Raw genomic sequence first — 22,366 nt, 5'->3', positions numbered from 1 at the left:
AGAGCTGCAGTTCCCGAGACGCACATACTGAGGTCTGTCTGTACATTATTGTGTACATTTACTGTAGATTTACATGTTTTCACGTAGTGTCCAAAGCGACTTACAAAAGAGGTCAATATAACTGAGTAAACATCAGTCCACAGGCTGATTAGGAACACATTTTACAGGACAAGGGTACAAAATCGATTTCCACAAGTGAAAAGCTCAAAACAAAATATAAACTAGTTACAGTTCCCAGATATACAAAACCTAACTTCTATCCCTTAGAATTGCACCAAACAAGAGAGCCTTCAAATGCTTCTTGAGCACATTCAGGTAGTCAGAGTTTCAAATGGAAATGGGCAGCTCACGTCTTAGAATGTAAGAATGTAAGAAATCTGACAAACAAGAGGAGACCATTCAGTCTGTCAGACTCACTTGTTTAGCTAACAGCTATGCTGTCCCAATATCTCGTCCAGATATCTTAAGACATTGTCATATTTTCTGCTTCAGCTATATGTATCGGTAGTTTGTTTTTTGAAGAAAACCTGCCTTTGCAAGTCACTATGGGATCATTTCAAATAGGGCTTAAATACTAATCCCCAAGGTAAATACTGAAAAAAAATTGCATTATTTCACAACATAATTGTGTTATTCTACAAAAATATTGCATTATTCGCCAGAATGATTGTGTTATTTCACAAAAGCACTCCATTATTTTGCAATAATTATTGCACTGTTTGCAATGCCTGAAGTGGAAGCACATAAGTGCAGGTACTCTCTGGTTTTGTCTTCTTCTTAGTCCTCCTCTAGCTTGGTTGCAACATTAACGCAATTTCTTAATTGAGCGAGTGTGAGGGTGGGGTTGATTCCCAGTACAGTGCAGTGAAAAATTGAATACTGATGGTACACCATACCGCGCTGAACCTCTCCTTCCACACATGTGCTCAAAGTTACCAGCATCAGCAGGCAAGATCTTTGAATACTGGAAATGCACCAAGAATACTTCACAATTTAAAAAAAAAGTAGTCCTTCATGTGCTGTGAAGTAAATAACATCCATCCACTTTTCTCAATTCCCAATATGAGACCCTTAAGCATTCAATGTATGAACACAGGCTGCTAGACCACCAGATCTTCTACTTCTTCTTCGTCTTTCGGCTGCTCCCGTTAGGGGTCGCCACAGCGGATCATCTTCTTCCATATCTTCCTGTCCTCTACATCTTGCTCTGTCACACCCATCACCAGCATGTCCCCTCTCACCACATCTATAAACCTCCTCTTAGGCCTTTCTCTTTTCCTCTTTCCTTGCAGCTCTATCTTTATCACTGTTTTAAATGGGTAAAGTCATCAGCCAAATAAGAAATAATAATAATAATAAATAACTAGATTAGAACTAAATAAATATAGGCGTTTGTTATTGAATTGCAGGCAGAACACTCTTTTCTGGTTGGCATAGAAGAAAAACTGGCCTTGGCCTTTTATTTGCTGTCTACATGTGGCCCCTTTGAGGGCAGATCTGGGTGAAGGTGTAGGGTGCCAAAATGTGATTGGAGGTGGAGGCTTGGCAAGTCAAACCATGCCCATTGTGATGGCAGTATAGAAAGAGGGGACCGTCCCTCTCACTCATGCAAGCAACAACTCCATTGTCATTAAAAATTTCCAAGTAGGAACCGCCCTACAAAGAACTAGCAGCAAGCAATTATCAAACGAGTATACTGCTTCGATAAACATCATCATCAAACCGGGCCTTTTTCCAGGCTCATTCAAATTCATTACTTGCATTACAATCTCAGAGAAGGTTATTACATGCTTTGGGTTGGCCACTTGCTGTTCTGAGACCACTTTGTTCTGAGAAAGAAAGTCACATAGCCTTAAATTAAGCTATCAGCCATGTACTGACCTGAGTTCATAAACCTCAGACATGGAAGCTGTCATTCCAATAAAAGGGTCGAGTGATTGTATAATATCATAATAATCTGAATCTTTCAGAACTTTAAACAACAGCCTGGTCAGATTGCTAAATTCCCCAAGTTTGCACAGTCTGTTACAACCCAATAATATATTCTGTTGTTAAACTGATATAATTGATACTACTTCAAAATGAGCTGCAGTTGACTTACCTAAAAGTGTAGCAATGCAGGCCAGAATGGCAAGCAGGGCCCCAGTGCTTAATCCTGCAGCTGAAGAAAGCATCTGTTGTGGCAGACACATCCGTGGATGACTCTCCATGGACCTGTCACTGTGAAGGATATCCCAGCCCTGGCCACAGTGACACACCGAAACTGTCAGCATACCCGTGCTAGAGAGTGGAGGGTGTTCATTGTCCCAAACGAGTACAGGGACTAGTAACAGGTCATAGACCGGCCGATTCCATATCGAAGAGTGAAGAAACACGCTGGCAGTATTGTCTGTAGAGACATTGGAGGTGTTCTTTAAAAGAGGCACATACTACAAGCAGAACACACACATGCACAAGGAAAAGGATGCTAAGAGAAAGACAGATACAGAGTACAAAGCTTATACATCTGAACAGAACAAAGCACAAATTACAGCACTAGATTACAAATACATGCAGAAAGTTGTGAAATAAAGATGACGGTCATCAGCCACATGAATGCGCACAACTCATCATTAAAACTTATCTTGATGAATGCACCTCTGTTATCTGTGACAGTAAAGTTCTGATCCCCCCTAGATTCTGGAGCAAGGCTGAAGTGAACCTGTGTTTCATTACCATGTTCATCACGATCCACAGCTTTGAGGACCTGCACCAACTAGAGAAAGGCAAAAAAAGATATAATGAGGGAAACAAAAAAGGTTTTATGCTTATTCATCTGACTTTTTTTGCCGATACAAACATAGTCCTACCGTCCCTGGCAGATCAGTATCACAGATGGCTGTCTGGTAGTTGTACTCTAACTCAGGGGGGTTGTCATTTAGATCCATGATTCTTATTGACACCACAATACGAGATGACTGGGCAGGGTTGTCTGCAAGTCAAAAACAAAACATAAAAAGTAATATGAGAGTCTTAGGTGAAGTAAAGTTCTATCTGTTCATGTTCTGCGCATGCTTATTGAAGAGCAGGATGGCAGGGGTCTGCACCAACCGGTTGTAAGGCAGGCGCTACAGACCACATTTATCCACGTAACCATTTTTACTCACACTGATCTAGTTTATAGACAGCAGATAACCTAATGCACCATTTTGAAATATTGGAAAATTAGAGTTCCCATTTAAAAATGTGGAGAGTATGCTAATTTCAGGCCAAAGAGGACCTAGTCTCACTCTCTTGGGGTCAGATGGGATTCTCAAATGAAAATACATGTCAAAGGATAACTTGTTAAACATTCCTTGGCTGAGGATGTTCACATACATACCCAAATGTAATCATTGTGTGCCAGTTTAGAGCCACCACTTAACATAGTTGTGTTATTTATAAGGCAGTTAACAACAATTTCCGGTGCTTATTTAAAATATTTAAAATGTACTCTTATACATAAATTAGCTGTACTACCCGGCTTTGCCAGGGAAATGTCAGTTCCTCAGTTTTGGTGCCATCAGTTAATTGGGTGTATCCTAAGTACTATGTAATTAAGAACTTTTCTGTGTACAATATTTTAGGTTCATTTTACTAAGAACTAATATTTTTGGCAAGCAGCGTTGTGCAGTGGTTAAGGTTTTGGACCTTGGACTCTTAAACCCTGAGTTTGTAGGTTCAGATCCTGCTACTGACACTGTATGACCATGAGCAAGTCACTTCACCTGCCTCTACTCCAACTGAAAAGCAAATGAAATGTAACCAATTGTATTGCAAATGTTGTAAGTCGATTTGGACAAAGGCATCAGTCAAATAATAATTAATAATAAGGTCACTGGAGCTGCTTATGTTTGAACATGCTATATACAATTGTCCATGGGTAAAACTTTCCTGAATTAGATCAATTCTTGCTTTCCTTAGCAGTTTTACAGGAAACTATATTCTTTTGAATTGAAATGGGTAATCAGTTTAAATAATGTGAGATTTGAGAATATATTATTATCCTTATTAGATGTTTACAATTTTCATTTGTTTATGCTGTTCACTCAAGTGCATTATTTATTTTCATGTTTTTTATCAGTTCTTTTAAAGTCCACAGTTGTGAATGTACACTATATATACATAAGTGGCAATATTTTACACCGATGTATTAATGTGTAACAGCGAGGACTGTGGAGCAGTAGCCTTGAGTGGCGCAGCACAACTTTTGTGGCTTCCCCATTCAAATTTCTAGTGTCACTATCTTTGGACAACACAGAGGTATTGCACGATTTAAGACCAAGCTGGGGTCTCCACTGGAGTTTGCAGAACTCCAGTCAAAGAGATCGGCACCCCTTGTAGTTCTCAGTTCTGTGACTGGTGGCTGGAGGTCAACAAAGTGGAATGGATAACCAAGATGAAAGATGGTACGCATCTGCCAGCAAAGCGTACTGTTAGTGGGTCCAGATGGAGTATTGCCACGACTGCTGAAGGCCTGTGCGTTGCAGCTGGGGTCCCCAACCCCCGGTCCGCGGCCCACTACCGGTCCGCAGCCGTCTGACAGCCGGGCCGCAAGAGAACTGCCGGCAACGGCGACTCACTCAGACTTTTCAGAACGCTGGCGGGCGGAGCTTTGCAGCGGTGCAGAGAGAGGAGAGAGACCGAGGTGAGAGAGTATTACAACAAAGTATTTTTATGGTCCCGACAGTTTCCCCATATGACATGAGTCTATAGAAATCACGTTACTACGAAGTACATTCAACAGATGCTTTCATTACAACGAAGTGACCTTGAAATGCTTGAACGAATTATCCACAGAGCAGTTAGATCTGTGGTCACAGCTCAGTTGTGACGTTTGCACAACGATCCCCAAACAGAAACATTGTAAAAAAATCTCTTTCTTCGAACTTTTCTCGTACTGTTTTTTTTTTTTTTATGTTTTTGTTGTCTGTGGTTTTCATTGATTCCTTTTGCTTATTGCTCGTCAACATTTGAAAAACATCCATTGGAATTTAACTCATTGTCACCCTCCTATAGAAACGGCAGACACGAAAAAAAGATAGCAGTGTTAATGTTTGTGATGTGCAATCTGTTGGATTGGCAAATGTAAAGCATATGTCTTTGTTATATGCAAAAAAAGAAGAAAAATCTCAGATTGCAAACGTATGCGAACTGCTTAATAACTTAATAATAATAGAAATGTTATGTAAATTGTGTATAAAACTGCCCCCCCCCCAACCAAAACCCCGACCGATCCGTGGAAAAATTTGCATCTAATAAAGTGGTCCTTGCTGTCAAAAAGGTTGGGGACCACTGCTCTACAGAGTATCTTCAACCTGAGCCTGGAACAGGGGAGAGTCCAGAGGCTTTGGAAAACATTTTGCATCACCCCAGTCCCAAAGGTATCACGTCCTTGTGAGCTGAATGACTTCAGGCCTGTCGCCCTGATGTCACATGTGATGAAGACCATGGATGACTGCCCTGGTTTCTGCATGACCCGGAAGCACTTCAGAGTACTTGGATAGAAAACCAGAAGCATTTCCGGGGTCAACTTTAAAAGGAGATTCTGCTGTCTCACTTAAATTAAGTCATAGTCAAGAGGCAGTGGGCAACGCTCTGTTGGAGGAGGAAGGAAGAATTGCGGATGTATAATTCTTTGCATTTATATAGCGCTTTTTCACTACTCAAAGCGCTCAGCAATTGCAGGTTAAGGTCCTTGCTCAAGGGCCCAACAGAGCAGAGTCCCTATTGGCATTTACTGGATTTGAACCGGCAACCTTCCGATTGCCAGTGCAGATCCCCAGCCACCACTCCGCCTATGTATGCAGAAGGCACTTGTCAAATAAAAATCTTTTATTTGAACCTGGAATTGTGTTGGGTATTGTGGTGTCTGTGGTTCGGGGTTCAGTGGCACCCCCTAGTGGTTACAGACTTTTTAAGAGGTTGTCCGCATACGTGTGTTCTTGTTTGACAATCCCATCTGGCCCAAAGAGACGACTATGAATTGTGTTGAGGAAATGACTTCTTCTGATGAGCAGCCATGGGAATTTTGAGAAGCCACTAGTACATAAACACGTTGCCTTCCTTGTGCTTTAACTTAATCAAAAAAGAAATAAAATCTGTAACCCTAGAAAGTGGGCCTACTATTTCAAAATGTTTGTTGACAGGTTTGTTTTAAATTCATTCCTTGGTAGTTTAGTTTACTAATTCATAATTTCGACACTAACAATCATTTTCTTAGTAAGATGTCAAGCAAAATGACACCCTTTATTGGCTAACTAAAAAGATCACAATATACAAGCTTTTGAGGCAACTCAGGCCCCTTCTTTCCTTGAAAGCTTCCATATTTATAATCTTTTTAGTTAGTAAATAAATGGTGTCATTTTGCTTGACTTCTCACTACATTCATAATGGCTAACACGGTACAACACCCTCGTACTCCAATCACTTTCTTAATAATTCAACTCCTGCTCTTCTCCTCATTGCACATGCATCTGGCCCTAAATAGCTTCATTTTCCTTAATAAAGCCCTGTGGCCTGAAAGCAGTTGCGCATTTTACCCACTAAATTAAAATTCACATAGCCTTCTTTTATTAACAAATTACATTATGCAAAGATTCGGGCAGATCTGTATGAACGCATTTGTATGCACTTTTTATTGCTGCTTACAGTGAACTTTGTCATTTGTTTTCTTTTTTTTCTCTCATTTTCTTTAATTTGCCGGACACAGATTTTCTTCTACTCCAGTATTACAGTCAAAAGTCATTTAGTTAGCCATCTTTCAAATATTTCATACCTTTTTTGCTTATTTCATCAGAATTTTTTTTATTGGCTGCAATGAAAACAAGAGCCTGAAGCTGGAAAAGTGGTGTGGAATAACTCGAGTTTGCCTCAGGCAGAGGAGGTGAGGGCACAGAGACAATGTTTGAAGGCCAATGCAGGGAGAATCAAATGATACGTCTGGAGTCAGGAAGCACATGTGGCATCAGCTGGCAAATCCAAGACTTATAAAACTAAAATTCCAATAAAATTCTCTGAACACTTGGTGAAGAACATCTTAATGACACGAATAAAGTCTTTTGAAGATAAACAGCCGTTTCTTTACTGGGCTAACAGAAGTGTGGAAGATGCTCTGTTGCTTATCCTACATCAGATGTTCATGGTATGTATAATGCTGTTAAAAAATGTGCTTTTACAGTATGCTAAATACAACTCATAATATTTATTTGTGTGTTTTATTTTAGAATTATCCAGCTAATGGCTCTTAACGTGTGGGCTCAGAGCTTATGTGGGAAAGCTGACATTCTGTAATCAAAACGTTCTGTAACTGAAATAGCAGGCAGGTACAAATGAGCTCATGAGCTCATTAATATTCATGAGGTAGCTTTCCAAGAGTGCTGAATTTGGGACTAGATTAAATTCTGGGGTATATGCAAAGCAGACATATACAGGAATTCTGGGAAAAAAGGCAAAAATTGTTAAAAGAGTGTCATTATTTATTAGAAAGATGTATAAGTTTAAGCTTAGATAAAGTGACCAGTGTGTGTCTGCTTGTACGAATATGTGAAATGGAGGCTTTAAAATGTTTAAAAAAAAATACCTTGATTATTATCAATCGACCAGACCATGGGAACATATCAGTTGTTTTTTGATTAATGCAATATCTTGCATACGGCAGCAAGAATGACACTATAAATTCAAAGGATTTTAAAAAAGTAGCATTATGGGGGGGAATGGGGGTGTGAGAAGAAATAACTGGGAAGACCACTTGGTCAGACTTTGCCTCTTACAGTGGTGAGGTGGCCTTCTGCTGTTATGCACCTAAAATCTGGAATAGCTTACCAATAGAAATTCGCCAGGCTAATACAGTGGAGCACTTTAAAAAACTGCTAAGAGCTCATTAATTTAACATGTCTTTCTCATAGCTTCATCTTAGTTAAATCCTGATGCTCTGTATATTCAATTAATTATCATTATTATTCATGGTATTCATATTCAAAATCCGTCCTAACCCCTACTTTCTCTGCTGTTCTTTTTCCGGTTTTCTGTGGAGGTGATCTGCGCCACCACCACCTGATCAAAGCACCGTGATGTCCCCACATTGATGGATTAAAGGCCAGAAGTCCACATGACCATCATCATCAAGTTCTTCCATGTGAAGCCTGAAAACTATGAGGGCTGATTGAGGTCATTTATGTTAGGTAGAATACCCAGAGGGGGCTGGATGGTCTGCAGATTTTATTTTTTTCTCCAGCCGTCTGGAGATTTTTTTGCTTTTTCTGTCCTCCCTGGCCATTGGACCTTACTTATATTCTACGTTAATTAGTGTTCCCTAATTTTAATTCTTATTTATTTTGTCTTTTTTTCTCTTTCTTCATTCTGTGAAGCACTTTGAGCTACATCATTTGTATGAAAATGTGCTCTATAAATAAATATTGTTCTTGCTGTTGTTGTTGTACAGACCTCCCCTCCTCTCCGAAGCATCACACCCGGCTGAAGAGAACAAAGACTGCAACAACCAAAGCTAACGCCACCTGACACGAAGCGTGCTGCGTGACCCTGATTTCAGGTTGTATGTTTTCATGTCTAACATTTGCACCTCGTTTCTCCTTCAAACAAACAAACAAAAGTGATGACTGAAATATTTTTGAGTTATCACTTTGCTGAAGTCGTCCTGCTGTTTACTGACATTTGGTAATGACTGATGATTGTTAATGAGACAAACTGTGTCCATTCAGGTTACATACTGTCAGGGGTAACGATGAGCTCTTGGCTTCTGTTAAGTTTGTGTAGCTCTTTCAAAGGTAGCCATGGAGATACAAAAACTCAACAGGGGTAACGGTTCCTGGCTTTTGCTTGGGTATTCTGAAGTGTAGCCATTTCAGCATTCTGAAGACAGATCGACACATAAGCGAATCCCGGCAGGGACAACTTGTAAGCGGAATGGCTTTAAGACCCTGCTAAGGTATCAAAATTGAGGTTGTTAGCCTCGTCCGGTGTTGGGATATTCTTGTTTGTCTTTGAGCTTATCTATGCTGAGTGAATGTTCAGTAGGTAGGTTTTGCAGGCCGCATGTGCGAATCAAGGCTAGCAGTTTAGGTATTTCCTGTTTTAACTTGTCCACCAATATAAAAAGAACCTCAGAGTTTGAAGTGCTTTGCGGACACTTTTACATCACAGATCTGATCGGCCTCACATACTGATTGAGAAATTGAAGAGTATGTGATTGAGAAATTGAAGAGTATGAAAGTCTGCTCATTTGAATCCAGAACTTTCTTTTCAATTGTTCATTGATAGTCAAAGTTCAAGGAACTTTTTCAGAAGTAATTTTCTCAAACAAAGAGGTCCCTCAAGGCTGCATGTTGTCTCCATTACTATTTACACTTTACACAAGTGACCTGAGACAGAACAGTGACCAGTGTTCCATTATCAAGTATGCTGATGACACCATGCTGACATGACACATATCTGGGGAGGATGAAAGCCATTATCTCAACCAAGCGGACTATTTAGTATACTGGTACAATAACAACTATGTTACTCTGAATATCAAAAAGACCAAAGAAATGATTTTTGACTTTAAGAGGGAGAAATCTGCATGTTCACCTATCATTGTTCAAAAGGGAGGAGGTAAAAATAGTAACTAAATATAAATACTTAGGAACTGGTCTAGATAACAATCTTAATTGGAACATTAATAGAAGAAACCCTAACCACAAGGGGTCCCCAGAGAACCCCAAACCTCAGACACAATAATACCCAGACGCACTTCCAATTCAAATACAGGCATTTATTTACTGCCAATGCCTTCTTCACATGAACAACAATAAAGTAAAGCACCAAACACAATCCTCCTTCTTCCTCTAAGAGCCCACTGCCTCCCGACTCTGACACCATCCAAATGAGGCAGCCGGATTTCTTTTTACCCCGACCCAGGAATTGCTTCTGGGCTCTTGTCCCAGTCATCTGGTGCACTTCTGGGTTGTGCGGAAACCAGGGAAGTCCTCCCACAACAGCGCCCTCTGGTGGTTCCCAAACACCCCAATTGGGTTGCATTTCTGGACTCCATTTACCAAGCAACCCTACAGGTGTCTTAATCAGGTTTAGCCCAGAGGAACACTGCAACCTGCCATGTCGGGGAATGACCTGCTCCTGGTGAGTCCATTCTCCCAGTCCTTCTGGCTGGGTGTGAAACCCTTTGTTATCCCTGGGCACCTTCAAATCATACACTCTAAATGCAACAAACCCTTATTCCTTCTCCTTAAACTCCGACTTTTTAAAGTTGATAAGGACCTCATGCTATCCAATGTTTGAGCGTAATCCAGTCTCTTGAGACTGTCTGATTTATTAGTCTGAAAAATAAAAGTAAAAAAAAAATCTCCAGCAATTACAGAAGATGAGCTAACATTACTGGGGCTGACGTAGCTGATTTGCTAAGTGCGTATCAGAGGGCAATGTTAAAAAAAAACCTGGAAATCATCTCCACTAATGACAGACAGCCATTACACACAGAGCTCAACTTCAGTAAATCGGGGAGGACAGTCGCTTTAAAGACAAACACAAACCACTCCAGAAATCCCTGTCTTCTTAGTGCCATCCATCTGTTTAATAAGGAATAGCAGAGATCATACAAATTCTAGGAAGAGTTTTTCATATGCGTCATAAAACCATTTATGCAAAAACCTGTTATCAAACTGCTACAAGTAGTTGGTAACAAATTTCTTTCCAAATGATGTAAGTATTTTAGAATTTCTGCATAAGTTTACACCTGTCTTGCCTTCTTCACTTTATTTTCTGTCTGTTATTGTATGCATCTAAGAAAGCAAATGTCCAGTTTTCTTGTATAAAATCAAAACCTCGAACCTTGAACTTAGTCGCAGTCAATTTTGAAGTAGGACAACTCCTTCTGTTGTCTTTGATAACTAATACTGAAATATATCTAGTAAATGGCCTGTTTTTGTGTAATACACATAAAAACGGTGCATTAGGTAATGCTCCTGCATTGTTATCACTCTTTAATTTAATAATTTAATATTGTTCTTTATCAGTATGCTGCTGCTGGAGTATGTGAATTTCCCCTTGGGATCGATCTATCTATCTATCTATCTATCTATCTATCTATCTATCTATCTATCTATCTATCTATCTATCTATCTATCTATCTATCTATCTATCTATCTATCTATCTATCTATCTATCTATCTATCTATCTATCTATCTATCTATCTATCTATCTATTTTAAATTTACAAAAAATAAATGCACATGCTTGCCTCACTGTGTTTGTTACGAGTCTGATGGGGAAAAATAAAGTAAGTTATGGGAAGACAATCTATATATATAAAATCCCTATGTGCGTCCAGGTGTCCGTGTGTGGGTGTCTTCTGGTGAAGTGCGCATGTGCGTGGCACGGTGCTATGCGCGATATTACTGTCAGAGAAAGTTAGAGGCGTTTTACGGAAATACAAACCAGTATTACTGCGAGAGGAAATTAAAGGTACACCATAGAGTGACGCATATTACAGCCACATACAAGCCAGTATTACTGTCAGAGGAGATTAAAGGCATATTACCGACGCACACGCCTGTATTACCGCCAGAGAAAATTAAAGGTATATTACGGATGTGCAAGCCAGCGGATGTACAAGACGGTATCCTTCAATAAGGGCGCGCACAAAAAGGCGAGCCTCAAAAGGGCGACCTCAATTGGGCGCAGCGAATAAAGGTACGCGTAAATAAAGATCTGCATCTTTGTTGCTCTTCACATATTCCAGAGCCATTTGAACTAAATTATCTACGAACGCCTTTATTCGCCACGCTCAATTGAGGTCGCCCTTTTGAAGCTCGCCTTTTTGTGCGCACCCTTATTGAACAGAGCCATACAAGACAGTATTATTGTCACAGAAAATTAAAAGACACACAATACACGGCAGCCCACGAAGAACAGTCAGCTCAGCAAGTAAACATCAACAAAAGAAAGGCTGAAAGACAAAAAAATACGACCAACAAAAAGCATGAGGTCAAAGTCCCTTGCCATTTAATATAGACTGTTCCTACTAATGTTTATGCACTACTGTTCTAGCATCCGTTATTGTAACGGGCTAAATGACTAGTAATCTAATAAATAAGCTTGGAGTGTAAAACAAAATTATAATTCAAAGAAGATTCAAACACCAAAAGAATCTTAGAAAATCAGCACCAAGATGTTTGACAAAAGTCATAGTCAATTAAGAAAACAATTCATTTCCTAAAAATCAGATGAAAACACTCACTAGAACGAGACGTCTTTTCTTTGTTGTATCTACAGACCTGCACACCCAGAAAGTGCTGACCTTTCCGCATTTGACCCAATGATGTCATACTCCACACCATGGCCCCCACATTCTAACGTGGGCCCCTAGGCCAGGATCTCTGGCGGGCCCTTCACCTAGGGTTAAGGAAAACATGATACCCAATAGGATTTAAAATAAAATAAGCGAGGTTAATGATGCAAAAACATAAGAAGTATTATGCACATTTATTGAATATATTTATAAAGTAAAGATCCTAATGAAAAACTTGAAAATGAAATTATTGCAAAATCTGTTTTCTACCTTTCTTTGATGCAAAATTTTCAATGACCTCACTTAAATCAACATGTTTAGCTAAATCATTTATAAACTAATTGTGAATATAAATAGAATTGTTTGCGTTTTTAGCTTTAAATGTAGGTATACAATTTAGTTGAAGATCCGTATGGTTCTATGACGCTTAGTTTTTCATGTACTCTGGCATTTTTGATATACTTTTCTAATGTAGGGTTTCCTATAGGAAATTTTCCGACTAAAATAATGGCGGTTGTCGCAGGCCTCAATTTTCTTGCAAAAAGCCGGAAATTATGTCTTTTTGAAAATGGCAGCAATTTTGAAAAAAATCGAAATTTTAACTTTAACTCTTTATATCTGCAGAAATAAGTGTGTAATATTTCTTATTTAATTGTGTTTAAAACCATGTATAATTTGTTTAAGTTTATTGTTTACAATATTTATAAATACAGAATATATAAAACTATATGACACCAAATCAGCAATTAATATCAAAATTTTTGACCAGTGGAGAGGTCTACGTTTTATTTTGATTTGTAAAATGTCAAAGTGAGAAAGTTGAAGGAAAATATATGTAGAAATTTTTTTATCTGAAACTTTTTTTTGATATTGTTTTTAGTTTTCAAAATATTTTATGCTGAAGTTGACACTCAACGCTGTAGGATCAATTCTTGCTTTCTGTTCATACGTTTTGTTTGTGCATAATATCTACTCATCCCGCGCTAAACCCCTGTTATCCCGGGCCATAGGCCTTGTTCAACAGGAAATTTCTAAAAGGCTGGCATTCATAAGATAAACAGCTTGGCACTGTGGGAGAACGCATTTCATTGAAACATCGTTAAAAATTCTTTCAAACAAAATCATTAGATATCTTGTACCCCAAACTCCTCAACAAGATATTTAGAACATTTTTGGTGACCAAGAAATATCTGGAAAAAATTAAAACAAAAGTCAGACCATGACACTGCCTGATTAGACCATTAGCTAGGCTCTCCCCTGTTGTACACCGTGCTGTCTTTCACTTCTGGAAGCGAACCCGTGTCAGTCTGTCTCTATTGGTCAGCCAATGGTTTCACTTGTTCTTTTTTCTCCTGTAATAAATAGCATCACATGCTTATTATGTTGGAGCCTTTCCGCATTTTCTTTGTAAAAAATGCTGCCACTTGCTGGCCACCAGTGTGTTCACATTTTTTCAGAATGTCTGCAGGTAAGTCAGCTGTTGAAATAATTACATTCCCTGTTGGGAGTCGGGACCCTGAACACCTACAATCCTTTGGAATCACTCAGGGATCCTAAAATCCACCATCATCTTTTCAGCCTATGACACTATAAAGTAGAAGAACAACATAACTCATCATTTTAATCACATTTGTAATCATCCTAAGTCAACCAGATGCTGTGATTGCTGGTTTTCTTTCTCGCCAGTTTCGTAAAGTGAAGTCAGTCGCTGGTAACTGAACTTAGTTTTTCATTTTTATGGCTTGTCCCAGCTGTCTGTGATCTCAAACAAATAATGCAAGAAGGTCTATGCCTTCATGAAATCAGAAAGATACTTATTGCTGTCATAACATGTAGTACACTTAATACACTTTCTTTGCTCAGTTTTCATTCCATTCCATTATCTTTCAGAGAATTTCTATTTTTCTACCCAGCTGCCAAAACAAATGACTCACAAGTGCCAAGATATTCATCAGAAGTTTTTCAGTATGTTCTGTTAACTGTACAGATTGGCAATCTAATTAAGAGAGTGGTTGGAATAAAGACCCGATGGCATGCCAGATCACCGGGGCAAGAATTGCCATCCCCTGATTGTGCGGTGCTGTATAAAAAGGCAATAATGACTTCATAGTTTGATACACTCTTACTAGAAAAGCAGGTCATACCCACTTCTGTTGCCACCAACGGTGATATTGTGCCAGAGTGCAGCTTCCCGGTCCAGAGGGGTGGTGGTGCTGATTATTCCATCCTGAGGGCCAATGATGAAAAAACGCTCTGGGGTCTGAACGTGGATCAATGGAGAACCTGAATCACACAAATGAGAGCAATTAAAGACAATGCATGCTATGTGATTCAAGCAGACTATTGTGAGATTTTTTTTTTTCATTCTGCATTTCTTTACCACCCTTGGACGTGACTTTTGGAAATTGCTATTGTCCAGTCTGCTTCTATCTTCTGACGTCAATTCCAGTTTAAACAGAGAATGATTCTCCAACGGCTGACACTTCAACTCAAGCTCTGTTTTGATATCTCTTTTCATGATGTCTTTTTCTCTTTAGTATACAGTATTTTCCTGTTTTTTTTTCTTACAATTATTTCACCCCGTTGATTTTAATTTTGGATTATCTTTTGGGGGGGCGGCACAGTGGCGCAGTGGGTAGCGCTGCTGCCTCGCAGTTGGGAGATCTAGGGACCTGGGTTCGCTTCCCGTGTCCTCCCTGCGTGGAGTTTGCATGTTCTCCCCATGTCTGCGTGGGTTTCCTCCGGGCGCTCCGGTTTCCTCCCACAGTCCCAAGACATGCAGGTTAGGTGGATTGGCGATTCTAAATTGGCCCTAGTGTGTGCTTGGTGTGTGGGTGTGTTTGTGTGTGTCCTACAGTGGGTTGGCACCCTGCCTGGGATTGGTTCCTGCCTTGTGCCCTGTGTTGGCTGGGATTGGCTCCAGCAGACCCCCGTGACCCTGTGTTTGGATTCAGCGGGTTGGAAAATGGATGGATGGATGGATTATCTTTTGGGTTATGTTTTGATTTGCTGCTATCAACTCTCTGTTTCTTTGATTGTGTCTGTGATTTTGAATTCCTTAACTGCTAAGTCATTAAGCTTGCTTGTGCAACATGCACACATATAGGGTTATGTTTGTATGTTAAAACGCAAGTCAATGTGAGAAAATATATAAAATAGCTGAAATATAAACACAGTGGCCAGTTCATGTCATACATTCCTGTAGTTTCCTTAAGGTTGGCATGTGGGCAGCTTCCCTCCTTTTCTTCTTCAGCCGTCAATACTGAAGGGCTACCCTGATCTTTGCTACAGTAAGTTCTGCTGGAGGAATATTTCTCCATGACATACTGATGGTTACCAGTGTTCCATGACATACTGTATGCAGTGCTGTCCAAATTCTTTTCTATCTTGCCCAATCTGTACTGTATAACAAATAATTGTAGATATTTAGTTAGTTCCTTGGGCACCATGGTGGTCTCTGCGCCAGAGTTTTATTTACAGCTAATCGGAAACACTTCAATTGAAGTTGGGTAAAGGCAACCTTAACTTTAGAATCTGGACTGTGATCTGCACACTGTTATAAATGTAAAAGTAAACCTACTTAATGCAATCAACGCATTGCAAATCTTTAATGACTGTAACCTAAAGAGGTGTATCACCAGAAGTCAGATAGCTGACACAGTAAGTGACGCCACATAGCATTCATGGCTCAAGATTGTGGATATCTGGTGAAAACTCAGCGTGATTTGTGTTTCACTTAAATCAGTTTGAGTATAACATCTTGTTAAAGGTGGAAGAGGTCAGCATACGGCCACCTCACCCGGGGAATAAATGAGTGCCATTCTTAGGCCCAAGGTACATCTGTAAACTCAATGGAACATACCCTCTCATCTTGACTGAATGTCTGCAAAAAAGAGTGGAATTAAATTTTAAATCTAGATGTCTCGAGTCAATAAATATGTGTTGAATACTCAAAGTAGGATGTGCGGGGATGTGCAACCAAAGCATTAACAGTTTTTATATTTTAATCAGTTCAGATCAATTTGCTGTAACTATAATATTGTTGGTTATTAGATTTTATTAAAAACTAAAAAGGTATTGATATCTTTATTTTAGCCTATGTGTCAACAAAAGCAGCAATTTCATGTCAAGCCAAGTGACTTTATACCATCCATACACAGTACTGCAGCAAACAGTTGCATTAGTAACGTCTCCTATGACTGCAATGCATCGTATATACAGACAGCAGGGCAAGGGGCTAGGACGCCCTCTAGTGGTCAGGGCACACTGCTGCAGTCAGATAAAACTGGAGGACCAGAGCACAAAGAAACGTTTATGTTGTACGCCTCAGCAGCACCTGCACTGTCTGTACTTTGCACAGCACAATCTCTTGCCCAGAAACGGCCCTGGGTGACACAACATTTTTTTAAACAATACAGACCTGTGAACACTCAGACTCAAAGTAAATGTCCTATTATATTGTTGCATATATATATTATTTTTTTATGTATTATATTGCATACTAGCGACATTCGGTCTTTATGTCTGACGACCCACACAGTCCAACAATAACACAAACAACAACAACAATGATGACGATGCCAATAATAATAATAATAATCCTCAGACTATAGCACAGAAGACACAGACATGGCGAAACAAAATGAAACGATCAAAACAGCAACAGGACTGTAGCTGTTGAGTGAATTACTAAAAACTGATTTAACTCAAACGATGATTGTTTCCTTAATGGACTTACATTAAAACTTGCATTAAAACTTAACAAATATCGTCCTCTGTTGCTTACCACCATTTATGAAATTCACTCGGGGCACGCTAAAGCAGTTGTGTGCAGTCCATCTCTTGCTGGAAAAGCTCATGCATTATTGAATATGCAGAATGTGTTATTTACATACAGGAACATACGATAATAGGAACTGTGGGAAAAGATGCCCATTTAAAGATAATCATTATTTTCTCAGTTTCACTGAATATTGCTATTATTCTAAGTTTTACATTTATTTCGTTAATTTAAATGATATGTATATGCCGCAGTGATGTCTTATGTGGGTCGGATATGTGGTACCATGTAACTAAAGTGCGCCTGATTAAGCTGACTAAACTTAAAAAGAGAATGAGGCTTTTTAAGTTTGTATTCATGAGTAACCTTGCATAAGGATTTGATTAACCTAGAGGGGACTAAACATGCAGTCGGGGGATGGAATGTTCTGGAAGGCTAAATGAGCTGTTTATAAGGTGCAATGAGCACACCCAGGCTGTCATGATATAGAGACCTAAGGGAATGGATTGATGACTTGTGCTGAGACTAAAGTGGATGTCGCTTGATTTTCAGAATGCCAACCTGAATACTTGTGAGTACACTGTTAGGGCATGGGGTGGAGAGTGCATTCTCGCTTGCAATGTTTGTGAGTGGAGGTCGGAACTTTGTTCCAAAACCCAAATAAACCTAACCCTACCCCTAATTTTGACTCATCCTTACCAATTCAGTTAGCTTGCGATGCATCCCCTTACGGTGTTGGGGCTGTTGTGTCGCATATTATGTCAACAAGTGAGGAGCGACCAATTGCATTTGCGTCAAGAACATTGAGTAAAACTGAAACAAAATATCCTCAAATTGAAAAAGAGGCTTTAAGCATCATTTTTGGAATAAAAAATTCCACACTTACCTCTTTGGTCGAAAATTTACCCTGCTAACAGACCACCGACCTCTCACCTCTATTTTTGGCTCACATACTGGTGTGCCATCTATGGCAGCAAGCAGACTGCAGCGCTGGGCATTGCTCCTTGGGGCTCACAATTATGAGATCAAATACAGGCATTCGGAGGCACATGGAAACGTAGATGGTTTGTCAAAACTTCCCCTACCTGAACAACCCAGAGAACAAGGGCAAAAGATTTTTTACTTTAAGATGGTGGAAAATGCACCTATCACTGCCCACCAGATTAAGCAAGAAACCAAGGGTGATTATACACTGTCAAAACCACTCACCTGCATTCTTAAAGGGCAGGACCTTGGCACCCTTAACGCACTGCCTGATGTTCATCCTTACCTTTCACGGGGAAAGGAGCTATCTGTGACAGCAGGATGCCTCATGTGGGGCATGCGAGTAATTATACCACAAAGGTTGCGGAAACCCATTCTGGATGAGTTGCATCTTGGACACTGTGGTATAGTCCGAATGAAAGAGCTAACCCGGAGTTACTTTTGGTGGCCTGGACTTGATTGTGATATTGAGGAAAAGGCAAATTCATGTTCATCATGTCAAGGCCTCAGAAATATGCCAAGTCCAGTACAATTGCATCCATGCGAATGGCCTGCCAGTCCTTGGCAACGTGTTCATTTAGATTTTGCAGGACCTTAAGAGGGTGTTATGGTTCTGGTCGCAGTGGATGCACATTCTAAGTGGCCTGAGGTCACTGTCATGCCCAACATCACATCAGAAAAGATGATCCAAACCTTAAGAGAGATGTTTGCTCGTTTTGGACTGCCAGAGCAGATCGTGACGGATAATGGGCCTCCTTTTGTATCCCAAGAAATGGAAGTATTCCTAAAAGGTAATGATATTAAACATCTCCTATCCAGCCCTTATCATCCTTCAACTAATGGCCTGGCTGAAAGAATGGTGCAAACCCTTAAACATGCTCTTAAAGCATCCAAAAGTGAAGCACCTTTCAAGCAACGTCTTTGTACATTTCTTCTTAAACATCGTAACACACCCCATGCAACAACAGGTATGTCACCAGCTGATCTGTTCCTAAAAAGGCAGCTGAGAACACGTCTTGATCTGTTGAGACCAGCTACCACTCAAATGAGAGTTTATGATAAGCAGCACGATCAAGTAAAACAACGTGCCAAGCGGGCTAAAGATCATGAGTTTTTCAGTGGAGATGCTGTCCTTGCTTGTAACTACTCCACCACTGAGAAAAGGGTACCAGCAACCATTCTTCAAAAGACTGGACCTGTCTCTTATAAGGTATGCGCACGAGACCACCAGACATGGAGACGACATGTTGGGTTACCCTCTATACCTGCTGAAGCAGCCGGTAGCACAGAAACGTCTGAGGAACCAAGTTTTAGTGAGTTGATCCAAAGCCAGCCAGGAATACCACCTGACTCTCCTGTTTCAATTCCTGCTGATGCTGTCGTGCCAAGGTTACCTGAGGCTGCCTTAGGGGATGAACACACATCAGCTGTACGAGGTAACCCTCTCAGAAGCAGGAAGCCTCCTGACCGTCTTAACTTATAAAGACTAACTATATGTATATGGAGATATAAAGGCACAAAATAATACCTTATGTTAGCAGGATGTTGAGGTCATTTATCCTCTCTCCTTTGTTGGAATGTAATTGCATTGATAACAGTATGAGTTCTGTTTCATGTTTATTTTCCTGTTCCTAATAGCAGATGTTGTTTGTTATATGTTAGTCGAGTTTACAATTTTAAGCGGGGAGGAATATGAAGTATATTGTAGTCTGGACCTTCGGGGATTCCGTAGTAATAAGGAATTATGGGTATTGGGGAGCTTAGAGGAAGTGATATAAAATATAAGACTGTGTAACATGTACTCTGAAAAACGATCTTAGTAAAGGACCTGTTAAAGTTTATTACTTATAGCCTGTCTCGTCTTCTTCTTTTTTTATTGGTACAATATTATTGTCTATAGATATAACAGTCACCATCCTCAAAAGGCACACATTTATTTGGTGGTTTACTTAGGGAACTATAGAATCCACAATCCAATTGTAGTAATAACTTTGGGATGAAAAATTTATTAAATTTTCATTGGAGAAAAAAACAATAAATAAAGACTACTAATGCAGTCAGATTCCAAGTCAGTTTTTGAAATTGCACCCCTCAAGAGCGTATTTTTCTGATGCAGTCTTGTAAACAGACATTGTTATAACTCAACACTGGTCCTAAATACTTCTCTGTCCCCAGCTCTATCTCCAGGTCTCAATGTACAGGTATGATGGTGATGGTTCCTCTCAAAGAAATGAGGGTGGCAGGCATCATCTGCAACTTCGCCTAGGGCAGCAAAAATCCTATAACTGGCTCTGACATAAATACGGGGCAAGTGTAAGACAGGTAAAAACTATACTACACTATAAATAAATAAATAATGGAGGTAAGTAAATAGATAGTAATCATTTGAAAAAGATAGCAATAAATAAATAAAAGAATACAACTAATAAAAAAACTACAGTAGTAACAAGTGTAACAAATGCACTGTACTGTTCATAAATAAGCTACTAGGAGGAGATGTGAGGGCAGGAGGCAGCACAGAGTTCAGAGTCCAGAGCGCCAAGGGGCAGAAGCTGTTGCAGAACCTGACAGGACTGATTCAGATGCCACAGTTCCTTCTGCCAGATAATCCTTCACAATACTGCTGCCTTTGCAGATGCAACATATTATAAACACATCTGAATTCAGAACAGAGGGTCCAATGTGATCTTTTCTGCTGTGTGAACTATCTATCCATTAGAGCACCTTATAGCCAAAAAGGATGGGTAAACGTTTGACGCCTACAACAGGTTAAAGTCATTAAGGATTGATCCAAGAGACTGCACTCTGTGTTTGTAGCCAAGTAAAGGTTTAACCGACGTCATTCAGCTGTTCATTGGGACCATGAGAACAGTGGACAAACAGGCGATTGCTGTTCAGTTCTGCCAACCCTAGCTCAAGACATAGTGCCAGCTGGGTAAAAAGAAAACATTGAAGGGGCATAGCAGTTGGCTATGGATTTTTAACACCATGAAAACATTTTTTTTTAACTTTAGCCCTTTTTTTCAATAATTTTTTCTATTTACACTTTGGCAATTAAGAGCATGTTGTGAACAGCATTCCACTTTGCTGCATTAATGCCATGTTGACTTAAAATGGATCAAAAAATCAGTAAGGTCACAACTATTCCTTAATCTAAAATAATTCAATCAAGCCTTAAATATGGATTTTGTTTTAAATTTTTGGAGACGTAGGCATTTGATTAACTATTGTAATAAATTGAATTGAACTTTATTGCCAGGCAATTCGTAGTTGTTAAGAATTTTTCTTGGTGTCACAAAACAAAAGTTAATGAATCAAGTCAGTTGACAGCACAATATACAATACATGACACCATCCCAACATTATAAATAGTCTTGGAAAATAATAAGATAGTGTGCAAAAACACAAACATATAAAACAATTTAACGATGCAGGAGTTGAATTTATGCCCATTAATATATCAGCAAGCCTGTATATAGTAAAAATTATTTTGAGATCAGGAAAACACAGACATGAATCAGAGACTGACTGTGTTTAACCAGAGTGACTGCAGTGGGAAAGAAACTCTTTAGTGTTATCTTGGAGTGTGAAACTGTCATTTTATGAAACTACTGTACAGACTGTTTATATTAACTTTTAATTTTGCTCAGTTGAACTAAGACGAACTCTAGGGCAATTTAACTATTGTACAAAGAAATTTACAGGACTCTCCAGGCAACTTAAATACAGGGAGATTTACATTAAGAGTCTCCTCTCTTATACATTTTCCTTGTATTGTACCAGAAATTGATAACTTTAATGCATCTGTTTCAGTAATTTTATAACTTAATGGTAGAGGGAATGGAAAACAATGTGCATGTGCACAAAACCAAAGCCTTTGAGGAGAGCCATCCATCAGAAGGACAGCTAGCCAGTCGATTGTGTGTAATGTGACATCTCCTGGAGTCCCTGTGTGGAATTTCAACATAAATAATGGCCTGTGTGAGGGACTGGGAAGCAGAATGACATAGGAAGTGACGTCAGAGACCAAGAGACATCAATAAGAGAGAGAGTGACAATTTCGTGGAACCAAACGTAAACTTGTGCATCACACCGAGTGCTAAATTAAAAAGCCATCAAGGACCACATCCACCCGTGACATTACTGATTTTCAGTAAGCCTTTTCTAAGACTATATCCAGACTTTGCTATTAAATTTATTTTCTGGAATACATTCTTCTATTAGTATTATTGCGCTTTAGTAAATACCACCCTGCTTCTATATTTCTATTCTTTGCTTTT

The 22,366-nt window shown here is 39.5% G+C and overlaps 1 protein-coding gene across 1 annotated transcript in view; it reads right to left on the bottom strand.

Annotated features, from left to right (window-relative positions):
* Positions 1-22,366, bottom strand: part of LOC114645267 (cadherin-24-like) — a 120,648-nt gene that overhangs the window by 9,995 nt on the left and 88,287 nt on the right. The window contains 5 exon segments of the mRNA XM_051922486.1: positions 2,102-2,389; positions 2,638-2,755; positions 2,850-2,971; positions 14,471-14,573; positions 14,575-14,605. Coding sequence (XP_051778446.1) covers positions 2,102-2,389; positions 2,638-2,755; positions 2,850-2,971; positions 14,471-14,573; positions 14,575-14,605 — 662 coding nt within the window.

The sequence above is a fragment of the Erpetoichthys calabaricus genome, chromosome 2, assembly GCF_900747795.2.
Source record: "Erpetoichthys calabaricus chromosome 2, fErpCal1.3, whole genome shotgun sequence".
NCBI lineage: Eukaryota > Metazoa > Chordata > Cladistia > Polypteriformes > Polypteridae > Erpetoichthys > Erpetoichthys calabaricus.
Note: the sequence above shows the minus strand (reverse complement) of the source record. Positions and strands in the feature narration are given on the sequence as shown.